This window comes from Rhinoraja longicauda, chromosome 31 (assembly GCF_053455715.1).
Source record: "Rhinoraja longicauda isolate Sanriku21f chromosome 31, sRhiLon1.1, whole genome shotgun sequence".
NCBI classification, from domain to species: Eukaryota; Metazoa; Chordata; class Chondrichthyes; order Rajiformes; family Arhynchobatidae; genus Rhinoraja; species Rhinoraja longicauda.
In genome coordinates, this window is record NC_135983.1 from 9,057,992 (window position 1) to 9,085,125 (window position 27,134).

A 27,134-nucleotide genomic window follows, 5' to 3' on the forward strand; every position below is an offset into this window, starting at 1 on the left:
CCTGTGGCAGATTGTGTTTTCTCAGCTGCCACAGGAAGTACATCCTCTATTGGGCCTTTATAACTGTGGAGTCCTGGGGATGATGGTTCCAAGGAACTTAAATGACTCCACAGATGTGACTGTGGTGTTGTTGGTGAGTGGGGGGAGGGGAGGGGGAGCTCTCCTAAAGTCTACAATCAATTCCATTGTCTTATGAGCATTGAGCTCCACGTTGTTGCGAAGGTACCAGAACGCCAGCTGTGTCATTTCCTGTCTGTAGGCAGATTCCTCCCCATCCTGAATCAGTCCAATCAGGGTTGTGTCATCCGCAAACTTGAGAAGCTTGACTGAGGAGTCTGTGGAGGTTCAGTCGTTGGTGTAGAGAGTGTAAAGGAGAGGGGAGAGTACGCAGCCATGTGGTGCTCCTATTCTGAGGGTCTGCGAGTTCAAGATGCACTTTCACAGCCTCACATGCTGCTTCCTGTCTGTCAGGAAGTTGGTGATCCACTGACAGAGGGGTTCAGGCAGTCGACTGGGAGAGTTTGGAGTGTAGTAGCTCTGGCACAATGGTGTTGAATGCAGAGCTAAAATCCACAAACAAGATCCTTGCATAGGTCCCCTGGCGGTCTAGGTGCTGGAGGATGAAATGCAGGCCTAGGTTGACTGCGCCATCCACTGATCTATTGGCCCGGCATGCAAACTGCAGGGGGTCCAGCAGGGGGTTTGTGATATTTTTCAGCTGGGCCAGCACAAGTCTTTCAAGGGTCTTCATGATTTCAGAGGTCAGTGCAATAGGCCTGTAGTCATTAAGACCAGTAATTTTTGGGTACAGGAACAATAGTGGAGACTTTGAAGCAGGCAGGGACAGTGCACGTTTGCAGGGACTGTTTGAAAATATCTGTGTAGACTTGCGCCAGTTGTTCGGCACAGAGCTTGAAGGTAGAGGGGGAAACATTGGAGATTGGAGATTTCCAGCTTTTCTATCTCCTGAATAGCTTCTCCACCTCCTCAATTTTATTGTTAGTATGGGTAAGTTTGAAATTATATCATATGGGTACGTTTGAAATTATATCAAATGTAAATTTGCCATAGGAAACTTCTATTTACATCATAGGAGGAAACAGTATTAGTAATTTTTTTAAATAGTAGCTCAAACCATACCACTTTTTCTTTTTCTCACTTGGCGCACTTTCTTTTGTGTATTTTGCGCTGTATCAATTTGATCTCTTCTGTTTTTTCCTCCATGAAAGAACTGAGGTACAGAATGAGACCTTATATGCAGCACAGGCGGGGGAGATCATGTGGCTTGCATGGCTACTGCAAGGATGAAAAGTCTTAAATGGACAGAGTCCTTCAATTTTCCCCCGTTTGGGTGATGGCTTAATCATTTGTATTTGGAGGATGAAGTATATTGAAAGAATGAAGAAGACCATACAGAAGGTAAGCTGTCTAACGTTACCTGCCTTGGTAGGGTCTTCAGCATTCTTCAAGTTATATTCTCTGCATGCCAAGCTCTTGCCCTATCCTCTCTTGTGTTACCTGATTCATGATTCAAAATTGGCACTTTTAGCATTTTCCCCTAAAATTGAAGGCTTGATTTTTTGTCCGTGTTCTCACAGACATCCTTATTATGTGGTTCATAAGATTACCTGCTTTTGAGGTAAAAATACAAAAATCAGATCTCAGTCAAAACTCTCAAATGTTATGCAAATCTAAGAGTAGTTGACTTATGGAGTTGATTTACTGTATTATTTGTTGTTTTGGGTTGCCTAAAGACAAACTTATAGGGAAGGGTATTTCCCTACCATGACAATGTAGGCAACTTTCAGAATGGAACAACATTCAGAATGATTTTTGTCTTCATCCAGTGGTCTTGAATAATGTTTGAACAATAAAGTGAATTACACAGATAAAGAATCATTTCTAAACATGATACAAATATGCATTGTTGTGATATTTTAGTTATAACTATGCCTCGTTCTGCACATGTTCTTCTTTGGCCTCATCAGCAAAAATAAATCACTTGCCTAACAAGAAGCAATTAAACCATGAGAGAATGGAAAGAGCAGTATGCTTCATGCCTCCTAGAGTGAAAGCCATGGTCTCCAAATAATCTGCTGTTAACCTTTGTAAATTAGATCTTTTCTATCAATCTAAAGTTGTAATAAAGCCTGAAACAAAATGGATTTTTATTGTCTTCACTCCAGCGGTGCAAAGGGAATAACAGAGGAGCAGGCTATCAGCATTATCTTATGCATGGATTTTGACACTGCTTTTGATTGATTTTGATAGTTAGCATGTAGTATTGGGAATTTCTATTCCTTTGCCATTTGGAAAACAATCTAATGTACAATCTTCATTTTCTTTCCAAAGAGGCCAATCCGAACATTTGCTAATGATGATCGTCATGTCATGGCAAAACATTCCGCAGTGTATCCTTCCCAAGAAGAGCTTGAAGCTGTACAGAATATGGTCTCTACGGTGGAATGTGCACTGAAACACGTATCTGATTATTTGGATGAAACTAATTTGCAGTCAGTTAATGTGGACGTGGATGAAGATGGAGCTGGAGATGGCAAAAAAAGTGATACTTCAGAGAGCAACTCAAGGTGAGTTGCTTCATATTTATTAAAGATCCAGTCTTTTCTATATGAATATTAGGTTTCTTTTTACACTGATCTCATAGATCCTCCGGGTGCTCCAGTTTCCTCCCACATCCCAAATATGTGTGGATTGGTAGGTTAATTGGCCTCTGTAAATTGCCCCTAAAGTATAGGGAGTGGAAGAGAAAGTGTGATTACATAGAACTAGTATGAACAGGTGATTGATGGTTGGCATGGACCCGGTGGGCCGAAGAGTCTGTTTCCATGCTTCATCTCTAATGTCAACTAAACTTGAGAAGGATAAGGGAAATGTTTAATGGTTCAATAGTGCATTTATTGTCACAAGTGCAAACGCACAGTGAAATTATTTTCTTACATATAGTCCAGTATTTCCATACCCAAGCGCATCCTCAACTAGCGAAGTATACAGACATAGTCTACTGAACCCACTTGCAAGAGACTCCATGTTATCATATCATATCATATATATACAGCCGGAAACAGGCCTTTTCGGCCCACCAAGTCCGTGCCGCCCAGCGATCCCCGTACATTAACACTATCCTACACCCACTAGGGACAATTTTTACATTTACCCAGCCAATTAACCTACATACCTGTACGTCTTTGGAGACATGTTTTGGCGACATTTTCAAAGTCCAGTCCAAGCTTTAGTTCTTATAAGTGGTGTCCTATCCAAGCAAGTCCCAGAGTGCTGTGGCCGCCTCCCGCAGGACCAGTTTGGCGGCTCTCTCCCTGTACGCCGCAGTCAGCTGGGTCCTCCAAATGGTAGTCGGCTCAGTGGCTCTGCAGAATGCAGTCCGCCGGGTCCTCCGACTGGTGGCCAATCCTGCGGCTCTCTCCCTGCAGGCCGCAGTCTACCGGTTTACAGAACGATGGCCGGCTTGGCGGCTCTCTCCCTGCAGGGCCCTGTCCGCTGGATCCTCTGACCGGTGGCATCTATCTCCCCGCAGGTCGTGGTCAACTGGTTCCTCAGAACAGTGGAAGGCTTGGCAGCTCTCTCTTTGCAGCCCATTGGCATGCTGAGAGCTGTCGTGCAGTGTGCTGGGAGCTGTGATGCATCTCAATATAGAGAATGTCATCAACATTCTGCTGAATAAATTGGCATTTACAGTATTTTTACAGAAGTCACAGATTTAAGATAATTGGTAAAGTGAGGGAATAGAGGTTTTATTTTTATTACTGGAAAGCATCACATGAAAGTGCAGTGGAGATATAATCAGTGGACAATTGAAAGGTAAACATTTGGAAGACTGGAAGATTACATGGCTGGATATTTGAAAATTTCAAAATGATTTTTAACACAAACAGATTAAATGTTTGCAGAAGTATTGCAATTGTACATTTCCTTTAAAAACATAAGAATCACACAATGCATCATTTTTTAACAGTGAACAGAGTGGCCGTGTCTTGTGTGGAGTGATGCGAATTGGATTGGTTGCAAAGGGTTTGCTGATAAAGGGAGACTTGGATTTGGAGCTGGTGTTGATGTGTAAAGAAAAACCAACTGAGAAGTTATTAAGTATGGTCTGTGACAATCTGCCAGTACAAATTCAGGTGAGTTCAGAGGAATTTGTTGTGCTTGATAAGAAAAAAAAATACACCATGCATAAACAACAGTAAAGTGCAACTCCACAGCAATGAAACGGAAAATGTGTACACGTAAAACACATCAGTTTTTATTTTCTGACATTAGATGAGGGTCTATTATTTATTTTATTATATCCAAACCTACAACCATGTATAAAGCATTTATACAACGCATAGATCAACTTGCACTTTACCCTGTCCAAAACTGTTACAACTGTTTCGTTTCGTTGGGTTGCTGCTGTCTAAATTACCTAAATTATTGCATCGTATGGGAGGCGCATTCCCAATCTCGTTGTACCCCTGGGTACAATGACAATAAAGATATATTGTATTGTATTGTATTGTATTGTATTGTATTAAGTATCGGCTATGCAGCATCTTTAATGTTTGATGCAAGTACCACCTTGCCTTCTCTCAGAATAATAAGCAGAAGCATAGATGGAAGGATAGAATTTTGTAACTGGGTGGAGATCGGAGGGTGCAGCTCAGGATACCTGTTAACTACTTGTGGCTTTTGGGAGTGCCAATATATTTCCTGTGATATCAGAAATAAAAGGTGGGCTTATTTACTTACCAGTTTTAACAACTCAGAATGTTGTAAAGCGCTTCAGAGGCAATTATGTAGATTTGTAGAGCAGGCACTGTAATAATGTAGGAAATGCGTAGATAATTTGTACTCAAGAATCACCCACAAATAGCAAATTGATAACGACTAGGGCATCAGGGAGATCCTCCTTACGTTCTTCCAAATAGTGCCATGGGATCTGCTACATCCAGCCAAGATTGCATTTGGAGCTGAGCTTTGTCGTGCCATGAAAGAGATGCCAATACAGTTCTGTACTCAATTCTCCAGAGTAGGATTTGAAAATGCAGTCTTCCGATTTAAACATTGAGTTCTAATAGAACCGTCGTGGAGTTGAGAAAAAAAAGGAAAGCAATTGTCGTGTTGAGGTGAAACAGGGTAACAGGACAGGATGAGTAACAGTAGCTTGATCATGATTTTGAAATCATGCAAACCTTTAATATTGTTAAATTGTATGATGTGACAGATTTGGAAATATTGTTGTATATGCTCGCCATTTTGAGATGTGAATTTCCGTGGGTTGATTTTTCAAGGAAGCTTTGAGAATATTCCTGAATCGGCTCCTCTTTTTAATGGTAGTCCCTTGCCATGGCAGAACATGGAAATCTACTGTTGTATGTATTAATGAGCTGGTCTGTCCATTGAAGCCAACCCTACGCTTGATCTATTGATCTGGGTGGAAGAAGATGCTGGTGGTAGTTTACTTACCCTGTCAGTGGACATGGGTTTTTTTTTGGAATTAGTGATTTTGTGATTTGGGAGGCCTAATGTAGGTGGTCCATATCTTAAAACACACAGCTGCACATGAATCTCTATTACCCAATAGAATCTGAAGTTCGTGCAGAACGTGAGCTCTTGATCTCAGAATGATTTTTCATTCTCAGCATATCAATGAGGATCGGGCAATAGGTGTAATCTACGCAAACTTTAATAAAGGTTAATAAGGCCCCACATTGGAGCCTGGTTTAAAAGGTTAGGGCTGGGGGATCCAAGACAAGTGAGCAAACTGGATCCAAAATTGGCTTGACACCAGGAGACAGAAAGTAATAGTAGAAGATTGTTTTTGTGATTGAATGCCTGCGACAAGCATTGTCCCACAAAATGCATGTGCATGAATGACTTGGATGTGGGAGGCAAGATCAGTAACTTTATGTATGACACAAAGATTGACAGAGTTGTTGTTAGTCATGACAGTAGTCTTGGGCTGCAGAGAATTATTAACACTCAACAGGTCTGGCAGTATGATGGCAAGAGAAACAGAGTTAATGTGTCAGGTTGAAGACCCCTTGTCAGAACTGAGAAAGAGGAAACAAGTTAGTTTTAGATTGCAAAGAAGTTAGAGAAAGGATGAGTGGAATAAAGGGAATGTTTATGGTAGGGCGAGGTCAAGGTTGCCATTGGGGACAAACTGCTGATGTAGTCATCTCCATGGATTGTTACCTTGCCGTGGTGGAGGAGCTTGTGTGGTCCTGAGATCCTGAGAGCGATGCCGTCTGGAGCTATGCTCCTGGTAGGGTCACCCATGGCAGTAAGGTCAAGAGGGAGGTCCCTGACAAAAAGCAATCCAACCAAGACCTCAACGGTGGAACAGGTGGAGCATGTTGGCTGACTTTAGTGGAGCGTCACAACGGCTGGGAAGGCGGATAAAGGCTGCAGCGGATAAAGGCTGCAGCAGACCGATACCCGGTCATCTTGTAATCCACGCCACTGGATTCTGACCCAGATCTGTCAAGGACCATGTCTCCCCAAGCTGTCTGTGCACCAGTCTCCCCACATTAAACAATGTCACGCACAGGCGTCCTAAAAGGACAGTCATACTCGCTTCGAGTGACCACCGATGATGGTAGTCATCTCATTAAAAGGTTAATCAGGGCAGTAAGTGAGAGGAAGCACGGCAGCAGAACATATAGTAAGTAGTTAGAGAGAGAGGGGAGAGATAACACAAACAAGTGAAGCTGCAAAATGGTGAGCCGATGAAAATACCCAGCATGTCAAACTGTGTTATGGAGAAAAACACTGAATGTTACACTGAGATGAACTACTGCAGGATTATCTATATTTGATACGATTAGAAAGTGAGTTACATGAAGTGGTAGAATGTGACATATGGGTATGGGATGGAGAATTAATCTGTTGGTTGCTAGTAAGCTCACCATTGCAGACCAAATTGAAAGTGCTGCATAAATTAGTCGCCCAATTTGTTTGGTTTATTTAGACCAATTCTTGAGTCCATGCCACCCCTATAAAAATAGATGAACTAGCCACTCATGTTTACAATAGTAGTCTGTGGCTCTGCACAAACTATAATTATGACAACATCTTTTTAGTTTAGTTTAGAGACACAATATGGAAACAGGCCATTTCGCCTACCAAGTCCATGCCGACCAACGATCACTTGTACACTAGTTTTATCCTACACACTTGGGACAATTTCTAGAAGGCAATTAACCTACAAACCTGCACCCGGAGAAAACCCATGCTGTCATAGGGCGAACATGGAAACACATAGTACCCGAGGTCAGGAGCGAACTCGGGTCTGGCGTTGTGAGGCAGCAGCTCTACCACTGTGCCGCCAGTTTTTACTTAAGTATTTCATCATACTGTCATCACGTAAATGGGCCCTTTAGCCCTGTTCAACGTCAGTATTTGTTTTCTACTTGAGCCTTCTTTAATCGGTTCAACAGATACTACAATTTTATTTTCCCCCAAATTGTGTCACAATGCAATCATGCATTTTACCTCAATTGCCAAGTGAGGTACTGATTTAGAGACCGGCACCAGTGGCTTCATATTAGCTGGAAAGTTTAGGTAAAATTCAGCAGTTTCATTGAAAGCAAGTTATACTGTATGTATAACGCCTTTTTGGGTAACGATTTCTTGCTTTAATTCCTTTTGAACGAGCTAAAACCTCAAATTTTGAAACGTCTTCTTTCCATAAGACGGCTTCAAAATGTTCACGATCTCTATTGGATTACCTATCAGAAAAATAACTCCAACCTGTTCTCTTTCCTATAAATCGTAACCTCGCCATTTGGTTTCATTCATTTCAGTCTGTTGAACTTTCCCCAGTGCTGCTGTTTCTTTTGTACAATATAGAGATCAAAACCAAACAAACATTGTCTAACAAGGTTTTGTTAGCCTCTGAGAATTTAAAAAATGCTTTCCTCCGGAAATGAATCCCATTGCTTTGTTTGTGAATTTTATTTAGGGGGAGAATTATGTAAATAGCCAGTTAGACATCATCTATTATTATCAGAGCTATAGCAATTCTGTCGGCAGGTTACAGATTTCTTATGAAATAAATATACATTAATTGCGAAGATGCATCACATTGTGCATGCCATGACAGCACCAGTTGACTGTAGGACTGATCACCAGCTTCATCAACCTGGCCCTAAAACATCAGTGTAAACAGAAGTGATGCTACAAGAAGGTCCAATGCCAGTGTTTTCAAGGATTCCACAAAGGCAGCTCTTCTGAACAACACCTTATGGACAACCTGTCTTTCCACAGCTGATGGGCTGTCCTGAAGCCCTGCATAATTGACACGTAAGAGACTCTTGGCTTTCCTATCAAGAGAAAACAGAACTGGTTTGATAAGAATGACAAGAGGGTGGAAGAGGAGGTGGAATCGTTAGATGCTCTAAAAGGCAATGGCAGCGTAACCACTCGGCCCTACCCTATTGAGAACCAATTACAGCGGAGGTTAGGTGAACTTTTGAGGAACACAGAAACAGTCGACGCCTGATGGAAGAAATAGCCTAAAGACCTTTTCAAACATCACTATTGGCTCCAAACCACAGTAACCTATTCCGGCCAATCTTGAAGATCATATCCCTTCTCAAAACTAATGAAGCCTCAGAAGCAGACAGTATCCCCGATTAAATCTTAAAACACAGTGGAACAGAGCATCGGTGACAAAACTACAATTGCACTGTCCATATATGGTAAGAAGTAGAGTTACCAGGAACCCTCAGAAATACCATGATTATAATCCTCTTCAAGAAAGGAGACAAGTCATGATTGTTGTAGTTACAGAGGGGTCTGGTATAAGGAAAATCTTCTCCAGTGTCCTTCTCAATCACCTCCTCCTTGTGGCTGAAGAACTGCTCCTGGAATCAGAGTGTGGATTCCGTTCATCTCGAGGCACAATGGGCATGATCTTCACCACATGGCAACTCAAATCTCAATGCAGGAAGCAACACTATTTCACTATGAATAGCCTTCTCCGAACTCAGCAAAGCCTTTGAGTCCATCAATCAGAAGGGACCATGGAACACCCTCCTCAAAAGAGTTGCCCATAGAAACTGATCTCCATCCACAATGACATGCAAGTCATGACACTAACCAACACTAGTCTACAATAATACCCTCTCAGTGAAAATCAGTTTCAAAATAAGCTGTGTCATTACCCTAATGCTATTATCAATCATTTAACAATATTGCACGTTACCTTAAATAAACTTTCCAAGGGAGTAGAGCTAATCTTCAAAACTACTGGGAAACTGTTTGGCAACTGCACTCCACAATCAAGGTCACCTGAACCTCAGTTGTCCAACTGTAGTACATAGATAATGTGCATGCTTGGGGGCAGAACTAAAATATCTTCAACTTGTTCACAGAAGCACGCGCACTTTCAATGTCTGCAACTCCAAGGTCATCCATCCACCTTATCCTAATGCATCTCAAGATCTTTTAACAATACAGGTTCATAGCATGACCCTGGAAAACATAACTACTTCCAATATCTTGGGAACTAGCTCTCAGTGGTGGCAGGCATCATTGGTGAATTTTACCATTGGCTTCATTGCATCAGCACCAATTCTGGCTGATTGAGGAACATTGGTTTTAAAGAGCAAGATTTAAACTTCAAGAGCAAAATTCATAGTCTACTGATCTGCCTTCCTATAAGACATGAACTTATTTACAGTAAGCATCTCAAGAGACCAAAAAACTACCACCAGTGCTCCCTCTGCAAAATCCTCCAAATTCATTGGAAGGTTAAGCAATCCAATGAGAGTATCCTCTCCCAGGCCAACATCCCCAGCATTGGGGACCTAGTTATTCTCATTAGCTATATTGGAAACATTGTTCATAATCCCAACACCAGTCTCCAAAGTAGACTTTCTTTTCAATGTTACTCATGGGCGAAGATTGCCAAGTGGAAAAAGATTCAAGTAGGTGCTCAAGCTTCTTTAAAGAAATGCAACAATGCCATTGACTATTGGGGGCCTCTAGCATAGGATCACTCGAAGTTTAGAGATCCAGCGTGAAAGTGGGCCCTTCAGCCCACACAGTCTGCGCTGACCGACGATCACTGTGCACCAATTCCATTCTACAGACTACGGATAATTTACAGATGCCAATTAACCTACAAACCTGCACGTTTTTGGAATGTGGGAGGAAACTCGTGGAGCACCTGGAGAAAACCCACGTGGTCACAAGAAGAAAGTACAAACCCCATACAGACAGCACCCATAGTCTGGATTGTGTAAGGCAGCATCTCTACTCTCAGTAGAAGGAATATTAAACTGAGATTGGTATTGAGAACCTTAAGGCCACACACATAATTGATGGAAGCAGTGCATAATTTCACAAATCTTACCCATCCCATCAGACACTTGCTCCATCTATGGAAGAGCCTGCAGTCACACATTAACCTTATTAGCCATCGCAGAACCAAAATAATACTCTAGTGGAAGCATGCCATCCTCAGTCTCAAGGGACGCATTAAAAAGAAAGATAATTGGTGTTTAAATTACATTTGGGGGGAAAAATTCCATTGCATGTAATATTTGGACATGCAATTATAGGAATAATAATGATAAAAAAATCCATGCAAACTTATCCAGGAAAACGAGTTCACAGTTTTAGGTGTGAAATTTGTTTTATGTTGGGTGAATGATCGTTGGCTGATCACAGATTTTCAAAATAGTTTTCTGCAGCTGAAGATTTGCAGTTTTAAAGTGCAATTATTTCATTAGCAGGTGGAGAGGACTTTTCCACTGCAATATATAAGTGTTATATAAGCAAACATTTACCAGCCTGATTAATGAGGGTATATACACAGAAAGCTGGAATAACTCAGCAGAACAAGCAGCATCTCTGGAGAGATGCTGCCTGACGTTTCAGGTTGAAATGAGGGGTCTATTTTAAAATCTGGAGATGTGAGAGAGACATCTTTTTAAAAAAATGTCAGACTATTTTGTATTTTTGATATATTTAGAAACTTTCAGAGGAAAAATATGAAGTTGACAAATGCACGGAAGAGGCGGCCATCGTTGTCCAAAATACAAAAGAACCCAAGTTGACGCTGAAAATCATTCTCAGTTCACCAGTAGTCAGAGATGAAATGGAAAAGAAACAAGATGGAGGTATATTGATCGGCATTTTCATGTGTTACTATTTTATACATTGCTTGCTGTAAGACATCTGTGGTCTTGCAGAGCAGGTGTGAACAGAAATTGAAAATAATTTTTGCAGTTTCAGGGTTAGCTAGAGAAAATCTTTGAATCTTTTGCTTTTAAAAAAATGAAAAACAGAAGGTTCTTTAACCAGAGTTTCAAAGGTAATTCAAATCAAAGTGGAAGCTGAATAGTTGATAATGAAATTCAAAGGGTCTTAAGTAAAATGATGAGTCTTTTGATCATCCAAACATTTGGGAATTTACAGTTTTATAGTTAAATAGCTGACTACTGCATACTCACAGAACACGTTCAGATCACATAAATTTCATATGACTTATTGCATTCATAATAAATGTATATGATGTTATTAACGCCCCATCTCAGTGCTACAAAAAGAGTATTTGAACAATACATCAAGGTCCAACGACATTTCAAATTATGATCATATTCAAAATGTAGCAACCTAGCGTATAGCTGTTAAATCTTTATTTGCAATTCTGAGAAAACAGCAATTTTTAACTAATTCTTCTGGAAGAACATGAAAAGTGTTTAGTGTTTTGAGCATCACACCCCATTCCAGTTGTTTTAGTCCTAACTACTCTCAGTAAAATTTTGCAAAATACCAATAGATAAAAAATTATGATGCATAAACACTCTCAAACATTTGAACGGCATCAACATCTTTTTACCAATTGAAAAATAAATTATCATTAGGAATTGGACTGAAGGCAATGGCATATACTTATTGGCCAAATGGCCTCATTCTGCATTTTAAATATATAAGAAACTGCAAATTCTGCCATCCTTGTGAGTAAGCATGACGTGCAAAGCAAAGATTTGGGCCACTAAGGGTTTTCAATGTAATCTAAATAAATTTATCCTGATGTGCTTAGAGTGCGTTGATTTAAAATGTGCCAAATCTGTTAATAGCACTGAGATTGGGAAAGAACAATAGCTGGTGAGAATGAAATAGTGTTAATTGGTTTTTATTGTTTACTTATAGGCGTTCTTTTGGTTTAGTCTGCAAAGCGTGTCAATGATAGTTTGTTGAGCCTTACTGGACAATGTCAGACCTTTGACCAACTGGCCGCTCTCTGTCATGGGAATGGAGGCAACTGTGCCCATCTGGGCAGGAGGGGACTCCCTGTTGCTGTTCTCCCTATTTCTAGACTTGCTACAAGTCCCTTCAGTAATTTAATACTGTTCAGCAAGAAATTGTGGTATAAAATGATGTATCGTTGCATACAGTATTTTGAAATCAAGTTCCAGTGGTAACAACCAGCTGATTTAAATATCTTAATTGGCAACTTACAGTTTGCCGGAGTTAATACCATCTGGAATTTCCTGCCTCACAGTATGCTATATAGTCACTAATCAGCACCCAAAGCAATGTTAGCTGAAGGGGACTTTCTCAGCTGTGTACATTTTGTCTTACTTGAATGATTCATGTGCATTCATGCCCTGCTCTCTACAATCTCGTGTTTGGTTGAGGGGAGAAGGGTGGGGGTGGGGCTGCAGTGGTTTGGTGATAAATCTTGATGTTGCTTGTGCTAATGCATATTTTGAAAACTTGAGATGAGCAGGTTCCTAACACCCACCATTTGATTTGCAATGATAGGGTTTGAAATAAATGTATTGATCACCAGCAGAACTGGTTCACTTCAGTTAAATTTCGTCATTTAGTTACATTACAATTTTTTGCTTCCTTGAGCAAAATTTTAAGATTATTCTTTTGTCCTTTGAAATCCCAAAAAGTGTATAATTTCTAATGGGTGACGTTTCGGGTCAAGACCCTTCTTCAGGGTCTGAAGAAGGGTCTCGACCCAAAACGTCACCCATTCCTTCTCTCCCGAGATGCTACCTGACCCGCTGAGTTACTCTAGCATTTTGTGTCTACCTTTGATTTAGACCAGCATCTGCAGTTTTTTCCCCAAAATATAATTTCTAATATTCCAATATTGAGTTCTAATTGATGGTGATTGAAATCACCCTGCTTGAAGAATGAATTTGGTGTCAATATACCTTGCAGTGGCTGTTTGCATCACTTTTTCTTACTAGAGTGAGACTAGCAGCCTTCTGCTTTATCAAGATTGGTTCTATTGCTGTTACCACAAGCCGTGAAACAATGTCCTTATTTAAATTTGATACAATTTCTACATTATAAGCCTACGTTCATTTCAAACTCAAAATTGTACAGGGCATGAAGTGAAAACATGAGTGTTTTTTAAAGGGACTTTGGTGCAAGTCTACCCCATTCACTGCCTGCTCTTTATCCCCTATCCTTATGTTTGTTTCTGTACAACTTGCATGTAAAAGATGACTGACTGCAAAAAATAATAATCTTGCATGTTATTGCAGAGGTGCCCTTAAATGTAATTAAACATATAACAAACAAATTGAAATTAGTGGGTAGAAACCATGTTAGCACCCGATGAGCATCAGAGTAGCACAAAACTATATTCATAGTTTTTAAATAAAATCATTTAAAATGAAGAAATATCTTCGTGATGTCGAGGTGAGATTTTGTAACAAGGTTTATTGGGGCAGAATTATATACATGAAAATTTGTCCCTGCAGACAGTCATCCTTTATGCTGTCTAATCCAATGTTTTAGACTATTAACCACCCATCTACAGCAGTTTATCTTTGTATCCCTTGTGTAAGAAATATTGTACTTCATGGCAGATGTTTTTGATGCTTTACAAGGCAGAAACTCCAATTGTTGAAAATACCCTAAACTATTATCGTATATAAATTTCATTTGGGGTTAACTGCCATAATAAATTTCTGTTACATTTTAATACCATTGTCGTAGGTGCCAACTTTATTTGTATGATCATAAGCAGTTGAAAGTTTTCAGGATATTTGTTTCTGGAAAACAAGTAATTGCATAAATGGCACTTGCACGAGGAATTAAAATGACAGGTATATAGTTAATTTCTGGTTTCCTGGGTCCTTGATATCAACATTATGTTGTGGCAATTGGAATGGAACTTTTATATTTAATAACATGAGCTCTGCATATTTTGGTCTGCAAAAGCTGAAATCAGTGACAACTGGAAAGCAAAATGAGACTTAACTGTTTGGAAGTAGGCTCAGTTTACTTTCCATTGCACTTCACTATTTTAATTGCAGAATTACCCAGAAAAACAGAAATTAAAGAGGCCTGGCTAACAGTCAACAAAAGTATCTGCTGTGTGGTATAATTTGTTGTGTTCTGCATTTTAAATAAGTCTCAGAATCATATACTCTGCAGTTGATATGCCATTGATTCGTATCCCGAATGAATGCCTTTTGCTTCTGTCTCACATGTTCACGTTACCGTAAATGGCTGTTGTAGTAACCACAATGCACTATTAAACCATTAAAATTTCTGGGAGCCTTGTTTGCCTAGGATGCTGCCACTCCCTACTACTGAATGACAGAAACCCCTTGGTCAAACTGTATCTGTCTTCTTATTCCATTCACCAGTAGAAAATTTTACGATGAAAGATCCACCGGACTTATTGGACAGGCAGAAATGCCTAAACGCCTTGGCGTCTCTGCGACATGCCAAATGGTTTCAGGTTGGCTACTTGTTCTTACCTTATTGTTATTGTAGCCTTATGAGGTTTTAATGTTAAAACTATTTGTTATATTAAAACATTTAATGTTATTCATTTGCTCATAGTTTTGGTACTTTGCGCAGTTTAAGCTCAGTCGGTAATACTATAATCGGTAGATAGTTTCCCTTTACTAGTTATCATGAGGCTACAAAAGCAATTGTTAAACATTTATGCTTCTTGCTTGTACTTGAAATCTGCTCTTCTAGAGGATTTGTTCTCGGTAAATATTCATTTTTGTTTGCATGATACTTTAATTTAAGTTACTGAGAAATGCCAAGGTGCTATGTAACTTGTAGCTGTGCTAAGCAGATGACATATCACAACAATTCTGTCTGTTTTAGGCAAGGGCAAATGGATTAAAGTCATGTGTAATTGTGATTCGTATTCTGCGTGATTTATGCAACAGAGTACCCACATGGGGGCCATTGAAAGGATGGGTAAGTTTAAATACAGACTGTTATCTTGTCAAACCAAACGATGCAGGTACATACAAGCTACTACATTGTTAAATGTGTCATGTCTCTTGTAACTCAAATGAAGACTGGTTGAAAAATACAAGTGAATGTAAGCTTCTGAATTTCTGCAAAATGTAAACAATGCTATCTCCTCCCAATTTGAAATCTAGGTATTTTACATGCTAAATAAAGCTTGCTTTTTCCATGGATGTTTATCTGCTAGCACTAACAAGATCAATATGAACTAAATTGATGTGAAGAAAAATTGAAAGGACATTTAGTTTAAACTAAGTTTGAACAACATGGGAAAAAAAAGCTTCACCTTTTCCTTTGGATATTACTGATTTATTGTTCCTGTTACATTTAGCCTCTAGAACTTATTTGTGAAAAAGCCATAGGTACTAGTAATAGACCATTAGGGGCTGGTGAAGCGTTGAGACGTGTAATGGAGTGCTTGGCATCGGGGATTCTTCTACCTGGTAAGAGTCTCAATTAACAAATAGCAAATAAATAGTTTACTAATTTAGTATTTAATAAATTAACAATCGTTTTCCCATGTTCAAACCTCAAGATTATTTTTAATAGTAAATATGTGAAAGTACATTTTTAGTTTTCAAATGCAATCTTGAAATTAATATTTTGTGTAAAACACTAGTTCAGAATTTAATCAAAAGCCAGATGAGATGCATGAAATGTAACTGGAAAAAAAAGTGACAAATAATTTCTATATTATGTTGGACTAGCTAAATGGTTTTTTATCATATTTACTAAGTAGGGTAAATTGCTAGTGAATTTATTTTCTTAATAATCTACTGCATGAATGTGAATTTATTTACTCTCCAGGTGGTCCAGGATTGCATGACCCTTGTGAAAAAGATTTAACTGATGTATTGATCTCGATGACTTCACAAGAAATGGATAATATTACTCATAGTGCCCAGGTATGGCTATGGCTATTCTTCAGGCATTACGATTTCCGTTAATAATTTACACTATGTGAACTCGTCTCTGATCAGCAACAAACTTACCCCATTTCTTGGAAGAATGACCTCTTTTTGAAAATAACAATACTCAATCTATTGTTGCTGCAAGAAATAATAGCAGGTGTGTACCTGCTCTTTATTATTATTAAAGAATAGTCTGGTCTCTCATTTGAGGTTCGTGTATTTCCTGTACAGGGAGAGCAGATACATGAAATTTTTCCATTCGAGCTCACGACAACATGGAGCAAAACAACAAACTAAGTTCCTGTAGCTGGTAAATTCTCTCCCCCCCCCCCCCCCCAAACCAATTGCTAAGCAGCATCTTCGGGAAAATCTTCAATAACTTGCACCCTTGCGTAAATTAATTGAATCGTGGTCTGATTTTTCTTTTGTTTTTCATATGAAGAGTTACTATGTCCACCGTTTGTTCTTATATTTTTCTGAAAATCTATAAGTCTCTCTGAAAAAGTCCTTTGGGCCATTTTCCATTCACTGGGAATTTATTTCCAGTGATTTATCATCATTTGAGAAGAACTTGTCAAACAATTCATATAGTAGATATCAAGCAATTTACAAAATGGATATCACTTCAAGATATCATTTTGAATAAAGATCATAACCTCGCATCAACATTGCTCTAAGTCAGAGCAAAGTTGTTCGGGGTAAGCCAAGCCTTTTTTTCCAGGATTGTCAAGCAAGGGTCCAAAACAGGATTTGAGATGAGACTCCAAGAGATAAGACCCTGCTGAATCGGGAAAGTAATATGGATCCGTGAAAGACGACCGATGCGCTGAAGAAAGATTTAGAGTTAGCGGGACTCTCAATAAACTCGAGTACCATGCACCGACACCTCATTGAAGTCACTTGTATAGCCTGAAGACCTGTGAAAAAACCAACTTCTAACTACTGTGATGAAGAAAAAAACCAATACCAGTGGGCCCTAAAATATAAAGATTTGACACGTGAGAACTGGAGAAAGGTGTTATTCAGTGACAAGAGCTACTTCTTGGTTCAGGGCCAATATAACCAACATGTTAGGAGATCAGTTTGGAGAGCTGGTGAGAAAATGCCATATTGACTAGTTCGTCATACATCCTGAAAAGATGTTGTTTGGGGTTATTTCAGCTATCATGTGGTTAGTCCACTGCACCCAGTTGACAGAATGATGAGATCACCGCAATATATCGATGAATTACAAAGAGTGGTGCCAGAGGTGACAAAGACCTTTCCAGGTGGATCTAGGTTACTGCAGCAAGACCTTTTACTGAGCCAAACATCAAAGACCCCGTGTCTTTGGTACCTGCCAACATTGGCAATGTTCAGGATTGCAGAGCTTTGCCAGATTGTTCAGAATGGGCAGAGTTAATTTCTTTGCCTATGCACAAACATATATATATACATCAGGAGCATTTGAATGTCATGCAGAAGCAAAAAATACATGATAGAAGTATATTTGTGCTGCCTGTGGTGGTGGTGTAGGCCGATACAATAGTGGCACTTAAGAGGCTGTTGGGTAGGCACATGTGTATATGCAAGGAGTGAATGGATCATGTGCAGGCAGAGAAGATTAGTTTGCCATCATGTCAGTAAAGGTCAGGAGTGCAGCAGCAAAGAAGACCGTTGGCTGAGAGAAAGTAAGTGTTAATTGCAGGTTAAAGTCCATTTAAAAAGAGCGCCAGAAGGACGCTAACAGGCAATCAGTGAAGCATATACCTCCAAGCTCGTTAGAGGAAGGCAGGTTCGAAGCGAGTACATGGATTGGCTGATCAATTAAATCAGAAGTTTGGTAAATTGGCCAATTAGGCAATTTGTGACTGATATAAGCAAGGCTTGCACAAGGGGTGCAGCACTGTTGAGGGAAGTGCCCTGTTGAGGGAAGTGCCCTGTTGAGGGAAGTGCCCTGTTGAGGGAAGTGCCCTGTTGAGGGAAGTGCCCTGTTGAGGGAAGTGCCCTGTTGAGGGAAGTGCCCTGTTGAGGGAAGTGCCCTGTTGAGGGAAGTGCCCTGTTGAGGGAAGTGCCCTGTTGAGGGAAGTGCCCTGTTGAGGGAAGTGCCCTGTTGAGGGAAGTGCCCTGTTGAGGGAAGTGCCCTGTTGAGGGAAGTGCCCTGTTGAGGGAAGTGCCCTGTTGAGGGAAGTGCCCTGTTGAGGGAAGTGCCCTGTTGAGGGAAGTGCCCTGTTGAGGGAAGTGCCCTGTTGAGGGAAGTGCCCTGTTGAGGGAAGTGCCCTGTTGAGGGAAGTGCCCTGTTGAGGGAAGTGCCCTGTTGAGGGAAGTGCCCTGTTGAGGGAAGTGCCCTGTTGAGGGAAGTGCCCTGTTGAGTGCAAGTTATGGAAGTGCAAGTCTTTGGCGAGGAGGCTGAGGTGAGGAGGTTACACTTGTTTTTAAGCCTGATTTGTTTTTTGACACTAAAGTAATGGCGGACAAGTTTCCTGCAGGATGTGGGAAGGTAGGGACACCGCTGGAGCTTCTGGGAGCTACACCTGCAAGAACTGTGTCCAGGTGCAGCTCCTGAATGAACGTGTGGTGGTGTTGGCAAAGTAGCTCGATGATCTCAGGGCCATCCAGGAATGTGAGAGTTTCCTGGACAGGACCTACTGTGAGGCTGTCATGCCAAGTGTCCAGGTCGAGCGAAGGTGGGAGACCGTTTCAAAAGGGAGTGCACGTGGACTACAGGAGACCCCGGTTGCTGTGCCTATTGCAAACAGGTACACCCTCTTGGGAGCTGTCGGGGCAGAAGACGCTTCCAGTCCGAGCGGTGGACAAGTTGGCGGATCTAATCCAGGCAAGGAGTCTCAACCAAGGAGACCGAAGTCAGGAAGAGCCATAGTAGTGGGTGACTCCATTGTCCGAGGTACGGACAGTAGATTCTGTGGTGGCAGGCGGGACTTGAGGATGGTCTGTTGCCTTCCTGGTGCCAGGGTTCAAGATATCATGGACCGGCTTCAGAACATCCGAGCGAGGGAAGGCGATCAACCGGAAGTAGTTGTGCACCTGGGCACGAATGACGTCGGGAGGAAGAGGAAGGAGATACTGCAACGTGAGTTTAGAGAGTTGGGAAGAAGACTGAGAAGTAGGACGTCGAGGGTGGTTATCTCTGGACTGTTACCTGTACCTCGTGCTGGTGAGGGCAGGAACAGAGAGATCGGGAATATTAATGTATGGCTGAGGGGCTGGTGCAGGGAGCAGGGATTTAGATTTCTAGACCACTGGGATCTCTTCTGGGGTAGGGGTGACCTGTACAAAAGGGACGGGTTGCACCTTAACAGCAGGGGGACCAACATTCTGGCAGGTAGGTTTGCTAGTGCTACACGTGTGGCTTTAAACTAAATAATGGGGGGGGAGGGGTTGACAAATTGGGAATATGAAGATGGAGTTAAAAGGGGAAGCGAATGCAGGAGAAATTGCAAAGGACTCTCGAATAAATGGGAAGGGAAGTTCTAGATAGGATAAGAGAGTAAGGTCAGGGCCAATTGTGACCGGTGTGAGAGGGGAGGTGAATACCGAAGTTAAAGTGTTGTATTTAAATGCGCGAAGTATGAAAAATAAAGTGGATGAACTTGAGGCTCAGTTAGACATTGGCAAGTATGATGTTGTGGGAATCACAGAGACATGGCTACAAGAGGACCAGGGCTGGGAACTGAATATTCAGGGGTATACAACGTATAAAAAAGACAGACAAGTGGGCAGAGGGGGTGGGGTCGCTCTGTTGGTAAGGAATGATATTCACTCCCTTGCAAGGGGTGACATAGAATCAGGAGATGTAGAATCAGTATGGATAGAAATGAGGAATTGTAAGGGTAAAAAGACCCTAATGGGAGTCATCTACAGGCCCCCAAACAGTAGCCTCGACATAGGGTGCAAGTTGAATCAAGAGCTAAAATTGGCATGTCGCAAATGTAATACTACGGTGGTTATGGGAGATTTCAACATGCAGGTAGACTGGGAAAATCGGGTTGGTAATGGACCCCAGGAAAGAGTTTGTGGAGTGCCTCCGAGATGGATTCTTTGAAACAGCTTGTACTGGAGCCTACCAGGGAGAAGACAATTCTGGATTTAGTGTTGTGTAATGAACCTGATCTGATAAGGGGACTCGAGGTAAAGGAGCCATTAGGATGCAGTGATCACAATATGATAAGTTTTACTCCAAAAATTGAGATGGAGAAGGGAAAATCGGAAGTGTCAGTATTACAGAATAGCAAAGGGGATTACAGAGGCATGAGGCAGGAGTTGGCCAGATTTGACTGGAAGGAGGCCCTAGCTGGGAAGACGGTGGAACAGTAATGGCAGGTATTCCTGGGGGCAATGCAGAAGTTGCAGGATCAATGTATCCCGAAGAGGAGGAAAGATTCTAAGGGGAGTAAGAGGCACCCGTGGCTGACAAGGGAAGTCAAGGACAGCATAAAAATAAAAGAGAAGTATATCATAGCATACACTTGAATTTAGAAGGATGAGAGGGGATCTTATTGAAACATATAAGATTATTAAGGGGTTGGACACGTTAGAGGCAAGAAACATGTTCCCAATGTTGGGGGAGTCTAGAACCAGGGCCACAGTTTAAGAATAAGGGGTAGGCCATTTAGAACGGAGATGAGGAAAAACTTTTTCAGTCAGAGAGTTGTAAATCTGTGGAATTCACTGCCTCAGAAGGCAGTGGAGGCCAATTCTCTGAATGCATTCAAGAGAGAGCTAGGTAGAGCTCTTAAGAATAGCGGAGTCAGGGGTATGGGGAGAAGGCAGGAACGGGGGGTACTGATTGAGAATGATCAGCCATGATCACATTGAATGGTGGTGCTGGCTCGAAGGGCCGACTGGCCTACTCCTGCCCCTATTGTCTATTGTCAATTGTTTGGCATGGACGTTGTTGTCTGAAGGACCTATTCCAGTGCTGTACATTTCCTTGCTCTATGAATCATCCTTAAACCATTTCCATGTTAAAAAACACTATCATCATGTTTTAAATAACGTAAAAATAAATATGACATTTTAATTTTATGTGCATATCTTGTGATTATAGCATGCACTCAGGCTTATGGCTTTCGGCCAGATCTACAAAGTACTGGAGATGGACCCCCTTCCATCAACGAGATCTTCACTTCAGAAATGGTCCCGATCATTGAGTGAGCGAGATGGTGGGTAGATTTTATAGGACCAAATAAACACACTGATCTGAAATTCAACTTGATTGTGTCAATTTTTCCTTTGTAATTCCTATGGAAATTAGTGTAATTGCATAATAGTTAGGGGAACTTTAAGTGCACATTACAGTCAGAGGAAATCAACATCCCATGATCTTTTAAATCCAAATCCCTTAAAAACTTTATAACCCGAGATAAAATAATCACGCCAGGAAGATTCTGTTAATAGAACCTATTTGCAGACCTTACAAGAAGGCTGTGAAAATTTAACTAGGATTTTGGATATAAGGTATTGAGTTGGTGCATTTGCAAGATTTTGAGAAATATTTATTCACACATTTATCAAAAAACATAGTACTAAACTAATTTGAAAATCATTTTATACATTTTTAATACAAGAAGTTGGTTCCCTACAATAAACTGATGCTGCGATTTAATGTTGGTGTGTTAAATGATTTTTCAGTTGTGTTAATCAAATGTGTCATTCATACTTGCGTATATCACGGAACTTTACTTTCAAAGGAAACGGAAAGAAAAGTTTATTTAGCATGGCATAGGTGGGTTTCGTGTTGAGTAATGCACAAAGTAAAGAACAAGAACTAGTTTATATAACAGTTATAGTTTGTGCTGGAGTTTATGTCCAATGCAGAAAAATCCTTTGGGTAATGTGCATTTAAGTTCTAATAATTAAACAAAGGAAGTTGTAGATACCACTGGAGTCTTTGTAAGCGTTTGTTTCTGTGTTTGGACATGTTCATGGAATTTATGCCAACAAACCTGCTGCCATTTCCAATTTGCATTTTGAAAAGTGAAAATGGAAGCAAGTAATTGCTGTCAGCCAGCGAGTTGTGTAATTTTTGTCTTTAAATAGACTAGAGGAATCAGAGGTAGCAGTTTCTCCCAATGGAGATGGGCAATTTCTTCAGAAAATTGCACTGAGTGGAGGATAGTTGCACCTAAATTGTGTGCATAAAATCATTCACAATCACTTTCAAAAGTGTGGTCCCAGGCTTGAGTGGCAAATAAATCACCAAATCATACTGTTATTACACCTGCAGTCCATTTGAAATGGCAACATGAAATACTGGACACTGGAAGAATGACAGATGTAGCCATGCTTCAGTACATCATTGTAGTCATTTCCATGCTGTTGGCGTGTCTGTTGAAGGCTGGCATGGAATCTGCTGGAGTGGGTCCGAGGTTCATCTCCCTGCTTGTCCCCGACGACTGAGAACCGGAAGGAGGAGGGAGCAGGACTAGCAGATGCTGAACAAAGGGCCAGTAGGAGGAGGACTGTTGAGTCTAACCTCCCACGTCTTCAAAGTCGGTTGCGGGAGGCGCCCCCCAAGGCATGAAGGCCAAAGGACCGGAGAGGAGAGGGACGGCTCACTGGTATGAGGGGGGAAGGTGGTCAGGCTGAGGATGAGCTGCGGAGATGGCAGGCCTAGGATGGGCCGCCAAGAACAAAAGAGGAACCCGGGGCACTGAGAACAAAGAGGGACCATCGGGATTCTAATGAGTACTTCTGTAACCATCGACGCCAGATATGTGGCAACTCTTTATGTACTTTGCGCATTGTATGCAAAAACAAAGAATGTGACAATAAAGTATCCAGCATTTTGTGTATTGAATCATTGATCCCGGGTTTCAACTGCAATATAAAATATCAGCTGAACATTAAATATTTCATGCACAGTTTTGTGAAACTGGTATGCTTGATGAATTGATGAATTTCCAGTTTCCGAAGACACTGACTGGAACCAATGACTGTGAAGAATGTTGAGCCGATTGGGAAATTCCAAGCTTGTTGCTGAGCAGTTAAAGCTTTAGTTAAGCCTCTGTGAAGCCAAGTTTCTTACTCATTTTCTCAGCATTTGGGGATAGAGAGACATAACACATGCTGACTGGAATTCCAGTATCCAATCAATCAAAATTTAGACATCTCATTTACAAAAAACAAATTTAGTTTACCATCATAAAGAGGTAATCTGTTTATAACTGCTCAATATTTTGTGCCTAGTACTGAGTAATATGTAATTTCCACTCAGTGTTGGTCTGGAGATTAACTTAGCTAATTATTGAGGTAATTTTTCCAAGTAAACAACTGTGTTAATATCTCTCAGCACCTTAAAAATAGTTGCAAGATTAGATTGTTTTCTTCTCATTTTTTATTTTCTCAGAATTGTTCAAGTACAATTTTATATCTAAGAGATATTCTTTTTAAAATAAATTAGTAATGAGGTCATCCTTTGATGTTACCAAAGACAAAAATCTCGCTACATTCTGCCCCACGCCAACCCTCAAAGATGGCCTTTCTGCACCGAGCTGTGGCTAACATATTACTGCAGGACAGCCAGCATAGAGCATGGGTTAACATCAAATTCTTGGCATAGCAGTGCAAAATAGCAGAAAGGGCAGAGGTTCACACCAGGATCCAGGCACCTGTAATGCATCGCTCTTTCAATAATGCAATAATGACGACTTTTGGCCCTAATTCCATTAGGGCACATTGCTGGGAATGCATTCTGAATTTGAAGCAAGGCGCCAGTGTATTGTTTTGATAAAAAATAAGCAAGTATCAATAATAGGTTGTCTCCAATGGTTAGTTAAATCTAGAATATTGATGAAAATGGCAATTTGAACAAGTGCAAGATTATTTAAAATCAAAGCAGCCTTCGCAAACTTAAATATTTTAAAATATGTGTTTCTGAATATTAACATTTTACTCACAAGTAATATTTATGTAAGTAACCAATAAGATTCATAGCCAGCTCAGATTCATATCATGTCAAAACCAATTTTGTTGTTAAACATTTTTAGATGAAAACCCATATCAAAGAAAAATGCTTTGGGATATTTTTCAGGACCTCTCTCAGCACCTTTGAAGAGACCGTATGAAGATAGTTTGGGAGATGACAAAGATCCGAACAAAAAGATGAAAAGAAACCTGCGAAAAAGTAAGCTAATGTCTAAACTGCCCGAGCAGCCTTTTAATGCATTTTAGTTTTTTTAATGACTTAAACTATTGAACATCCAATGCACAATTGTCTTTATTATCCCACAAACTTTCAAGTTACTTGCAAGTTACATGAGAGCCTTGTTATTAGTATTCTATTTATAAAAAATACTTCCACCAATGTTGTTTCAATTATGTGCTTCGGAGTACTTCTTTGGCATGGTGAATTCTTGTTTATTCATTGGTGCTTCCATTGATGAAAGGAGCTTTGAACACAGGGATACTTTTTCAATTTGCACTAGAATGTCTAACATGATACACAGCTAGTCACAGGACTCAAAATGTGAAGGGAATTGCTGTATGATTATTAACTTGGTCTTGGGCCACCTGTAGATTGAAATGAGGACTTATTCTGTAATAATATGGACATAGATTAGACTCGTGCTAGTTCCCTTACTTGCATTTTTGATTTGGAGAAAGAAAATGGAGTTTAAAATATTGATATTTAACATAATGCTCTAGCGATTCAACCTGGCAAATGAGGGTGGTGGTGAAATACCAACTATGGTAAATGGTTAAATTAAAAGGAAGAGTCACATTGGCTTTGAGGGAATGATACAAATGCAAGACTGCAGGAAATCTGAGAAACAAGTTCTGAGATGTAGAGGAACCTGAGCTAGTACGGTATTTATTGCGGAAAGCTAATTGCAATGGGAGGAGTTGGCTGCGCCTAACGGCTGCGGCTCTCTGGCAGTCTGTTTGTCTTTTTTTCTTTTTTTTTTGTTTGTGTCGGTGTTGGGATGGTTTTTGTTTCTGTTTTTGGCTGTGTATGTGTGGTGGTGGGGGGTGTGGGGGTGGGGTGGGGCGGGGGAAACCTTTCTTTTATTAGGTCTCTTCCCCGGGGCGCAGCTCGCCCGCGGGGCCTTCCATCGCCGGCGCGGCTCGGCTGCGGGACTTAACATCGCCAGCGCGGCTCGGCTGCGGGACGTTTCAGTGCCCGGTGCGGCTCGGCCGCTGGACTTAACATCGACAGCGCGGCTCGGCCGCGGGACGTTTCGGTGCCCGGCGCGGCTTGGCCACTGGACTTAACATCGCCCGGTGCGGCTCGGCCGCGGGACGTTTCAGTGCCCTGTGCGGCTCGGCTGCGGGACGTTTCAGTGCCCGGTGCGGCTCGGCCGCTGGACTTAACATCGCCCGGTGCGGCTCGGCCACGGGACGTTTCGGTGCCCGGTGCGGCTCGGCCGCGGGACATTTCGGTGCCCAGTGCGGCTCGGCCGCGGGACGTTTCGGTGCCCGGTGCGGCTCGGCCGCTGGACTTAACATCGCCCGGTGCGGCCGCGGGACGTTTCGGTGCCCAGGGCGGCTCGGCCGCGGGGCCTTCCATCCCCTTGCTGTGCGTGTCGTTTGCCTCGGTAGGGGTCGAGCTGCCTGTCCGTGGGTGCGGGGGGAAGAGAGGGGAAGTTTTGTTGCCTCCATCACAGTGAGGGGGTGTTTGGAGTCACTGTGATGGATGTTTGTGTTGGGGTCGGGTGTCCTGTGTTCTTTTCTTTTTTGCTGTGTTTTGTGTGACTGCTGAAATTTCGTTCGGTGTAAAAAGCCGAGTGACAATAAAGTGTTGTTATGTTATGTTATGTTATGATTGAAAACATAGGCGAGTTATGTTTCTGTTTTATAGGGCAATTCTAAGACCACATTTGGTCTACTGTGCACAATATTGTTCTACTTATTTAAGGATGGATGTTGCTGTATCAAAAGCAGTTCAGAGAAAGTTTAGTATATTAGCATTTGGAATGAGTAGAGTTTTTAATCAGGGAAGGTTGGACAGTTTAGACTGGAGTTTAAATGAGTGAGAGGACAGTTGAGTCATAGGAGATCCTGAGGGGTTCTAACAGGCTTGATCTAGGGAGGACTTTGCCTCTCACAGGAGAACCTCAAACAAGGGTGCCATTTTCATTCTTGTTGGAATATAGATTACCTGTCTCAAGAGGAAATGAAGCAAAATATTTACTGTGAGTTATAAATCTGTGCAACACTACCTCAAGGATTGTGAAAGCAAAGTCATTGGATATTTTTACGGTAGAGGTTGATAAATATTTGTGAAGCAAGGGGATGAAACGTACCCTTGGAATGATTGCGGTTGGAGTCAGACAGCCATGCTCTTGTTAAATGGTGGAGCAGGCTTGAAGGAACAATTGCAAATTTGTATGTTTATAACATCCATGAATGTAGAGTCTAAAGAGAAGGTAGTGGATAGATCATGTGGCCCTTGTAGTACAATTTGGTATGCACTGTACACTTGTAGAGATTCGATAAAGTATTAGGCGAAATGTCAAATCTCTTCAAACTTTGAAGGAGTTGGTGAGCTTTCTATGTGATTACACCAATGTTCTGGACTCGGGAAGATCATCAGAGATGTCAGTATCCAGGATCTTGAAGCTATTGACTCTTTCCACTACATCTCGTCATTACACCCCGGCTCTCTTTTCCTGAAATCAACAATCAGCTTCTGGTCTTACTAACGTTGAGAGCAAGATTGTTGATTATTGTTTCCCTCCTGTATTCTGACTCGACATCACCAGTTATTCATCCAACGATGGTGGTATCGTTGGTGAACTTAAAGATGGCATGGTAGCTGTATTTGGTTGTACAGTCGATGGATTATAGATAAAGTAGAGCAGGTATAGAGAAAGACAACCTTGACGTACTGTGTGCTGATGAAATTCGAGGACGTGCGTCGGGAGAATCAGAGACCCTGGTTCGAATTTGACAATGAACTTGATTGATGGTGTTGAATGCCGAGCTGCCTGGCTTATGTGTTCCTAA

At 41.3% G+C, this 27,134-nt stretch overlaps 1 protein-coding gene across 5 annotated transcripts in view; it reads left to right on the forward strand.

Annotated features, from left to right (window-relative positions):
- strbp (spermatid perinuclear RNA binding protein) overlaps positions 1-27,134 on the forward strand; it is a 145,222-nt gene that overhangs the window by 76,778 nt on the left and 41,310 nt on the right. For 4 of the 5 annotated variants that reach the window (XM_078426304.1, XM_078426307.1, XM_078426305.1 and 1 more), the window contains exons 3-12: positions 1,230-1,419; positions 2,353-2,588; positions 3,992-4,157; positions 11,000-11,147; positions 14,652-14,746; positions 15,127-15,222; positions 15,608-15,719; positions 16,084-16,181; positions 21,235-21,349; positions 24,220-24,312. In XM_078426304.1, the coding sequence (XP_078282430.1) occupies positions 1,381-1,419; positions 2,353-2,588; positions 3,992-4,157; positions 11,000-11,147; positions 14,652-14,746; positions 15,127-15,222; positions 15,608-15,719; positions 16,084-16,181; positions 21,235-21,349; positions 24,220-24,312 (1,198 nt within the window). In that variant the 5' untranslated portion in view covers positions 1,230-1,380. The remainder of the gene's footprint in view (positions 1-1,229; positions 1,420-2,352; positions 2,589-3,991; positions 4,158-10,999; positions 11,148-14,651; positions 14,747-15,126; positions 15,223-15,607; positions 15,720-16,083; positions 16,182-21,234; positions 21,350-24,219; positions 24,313-27,134) is intronic. The other variant, XM_078426308.1, reaches the window with a different exon arrangement.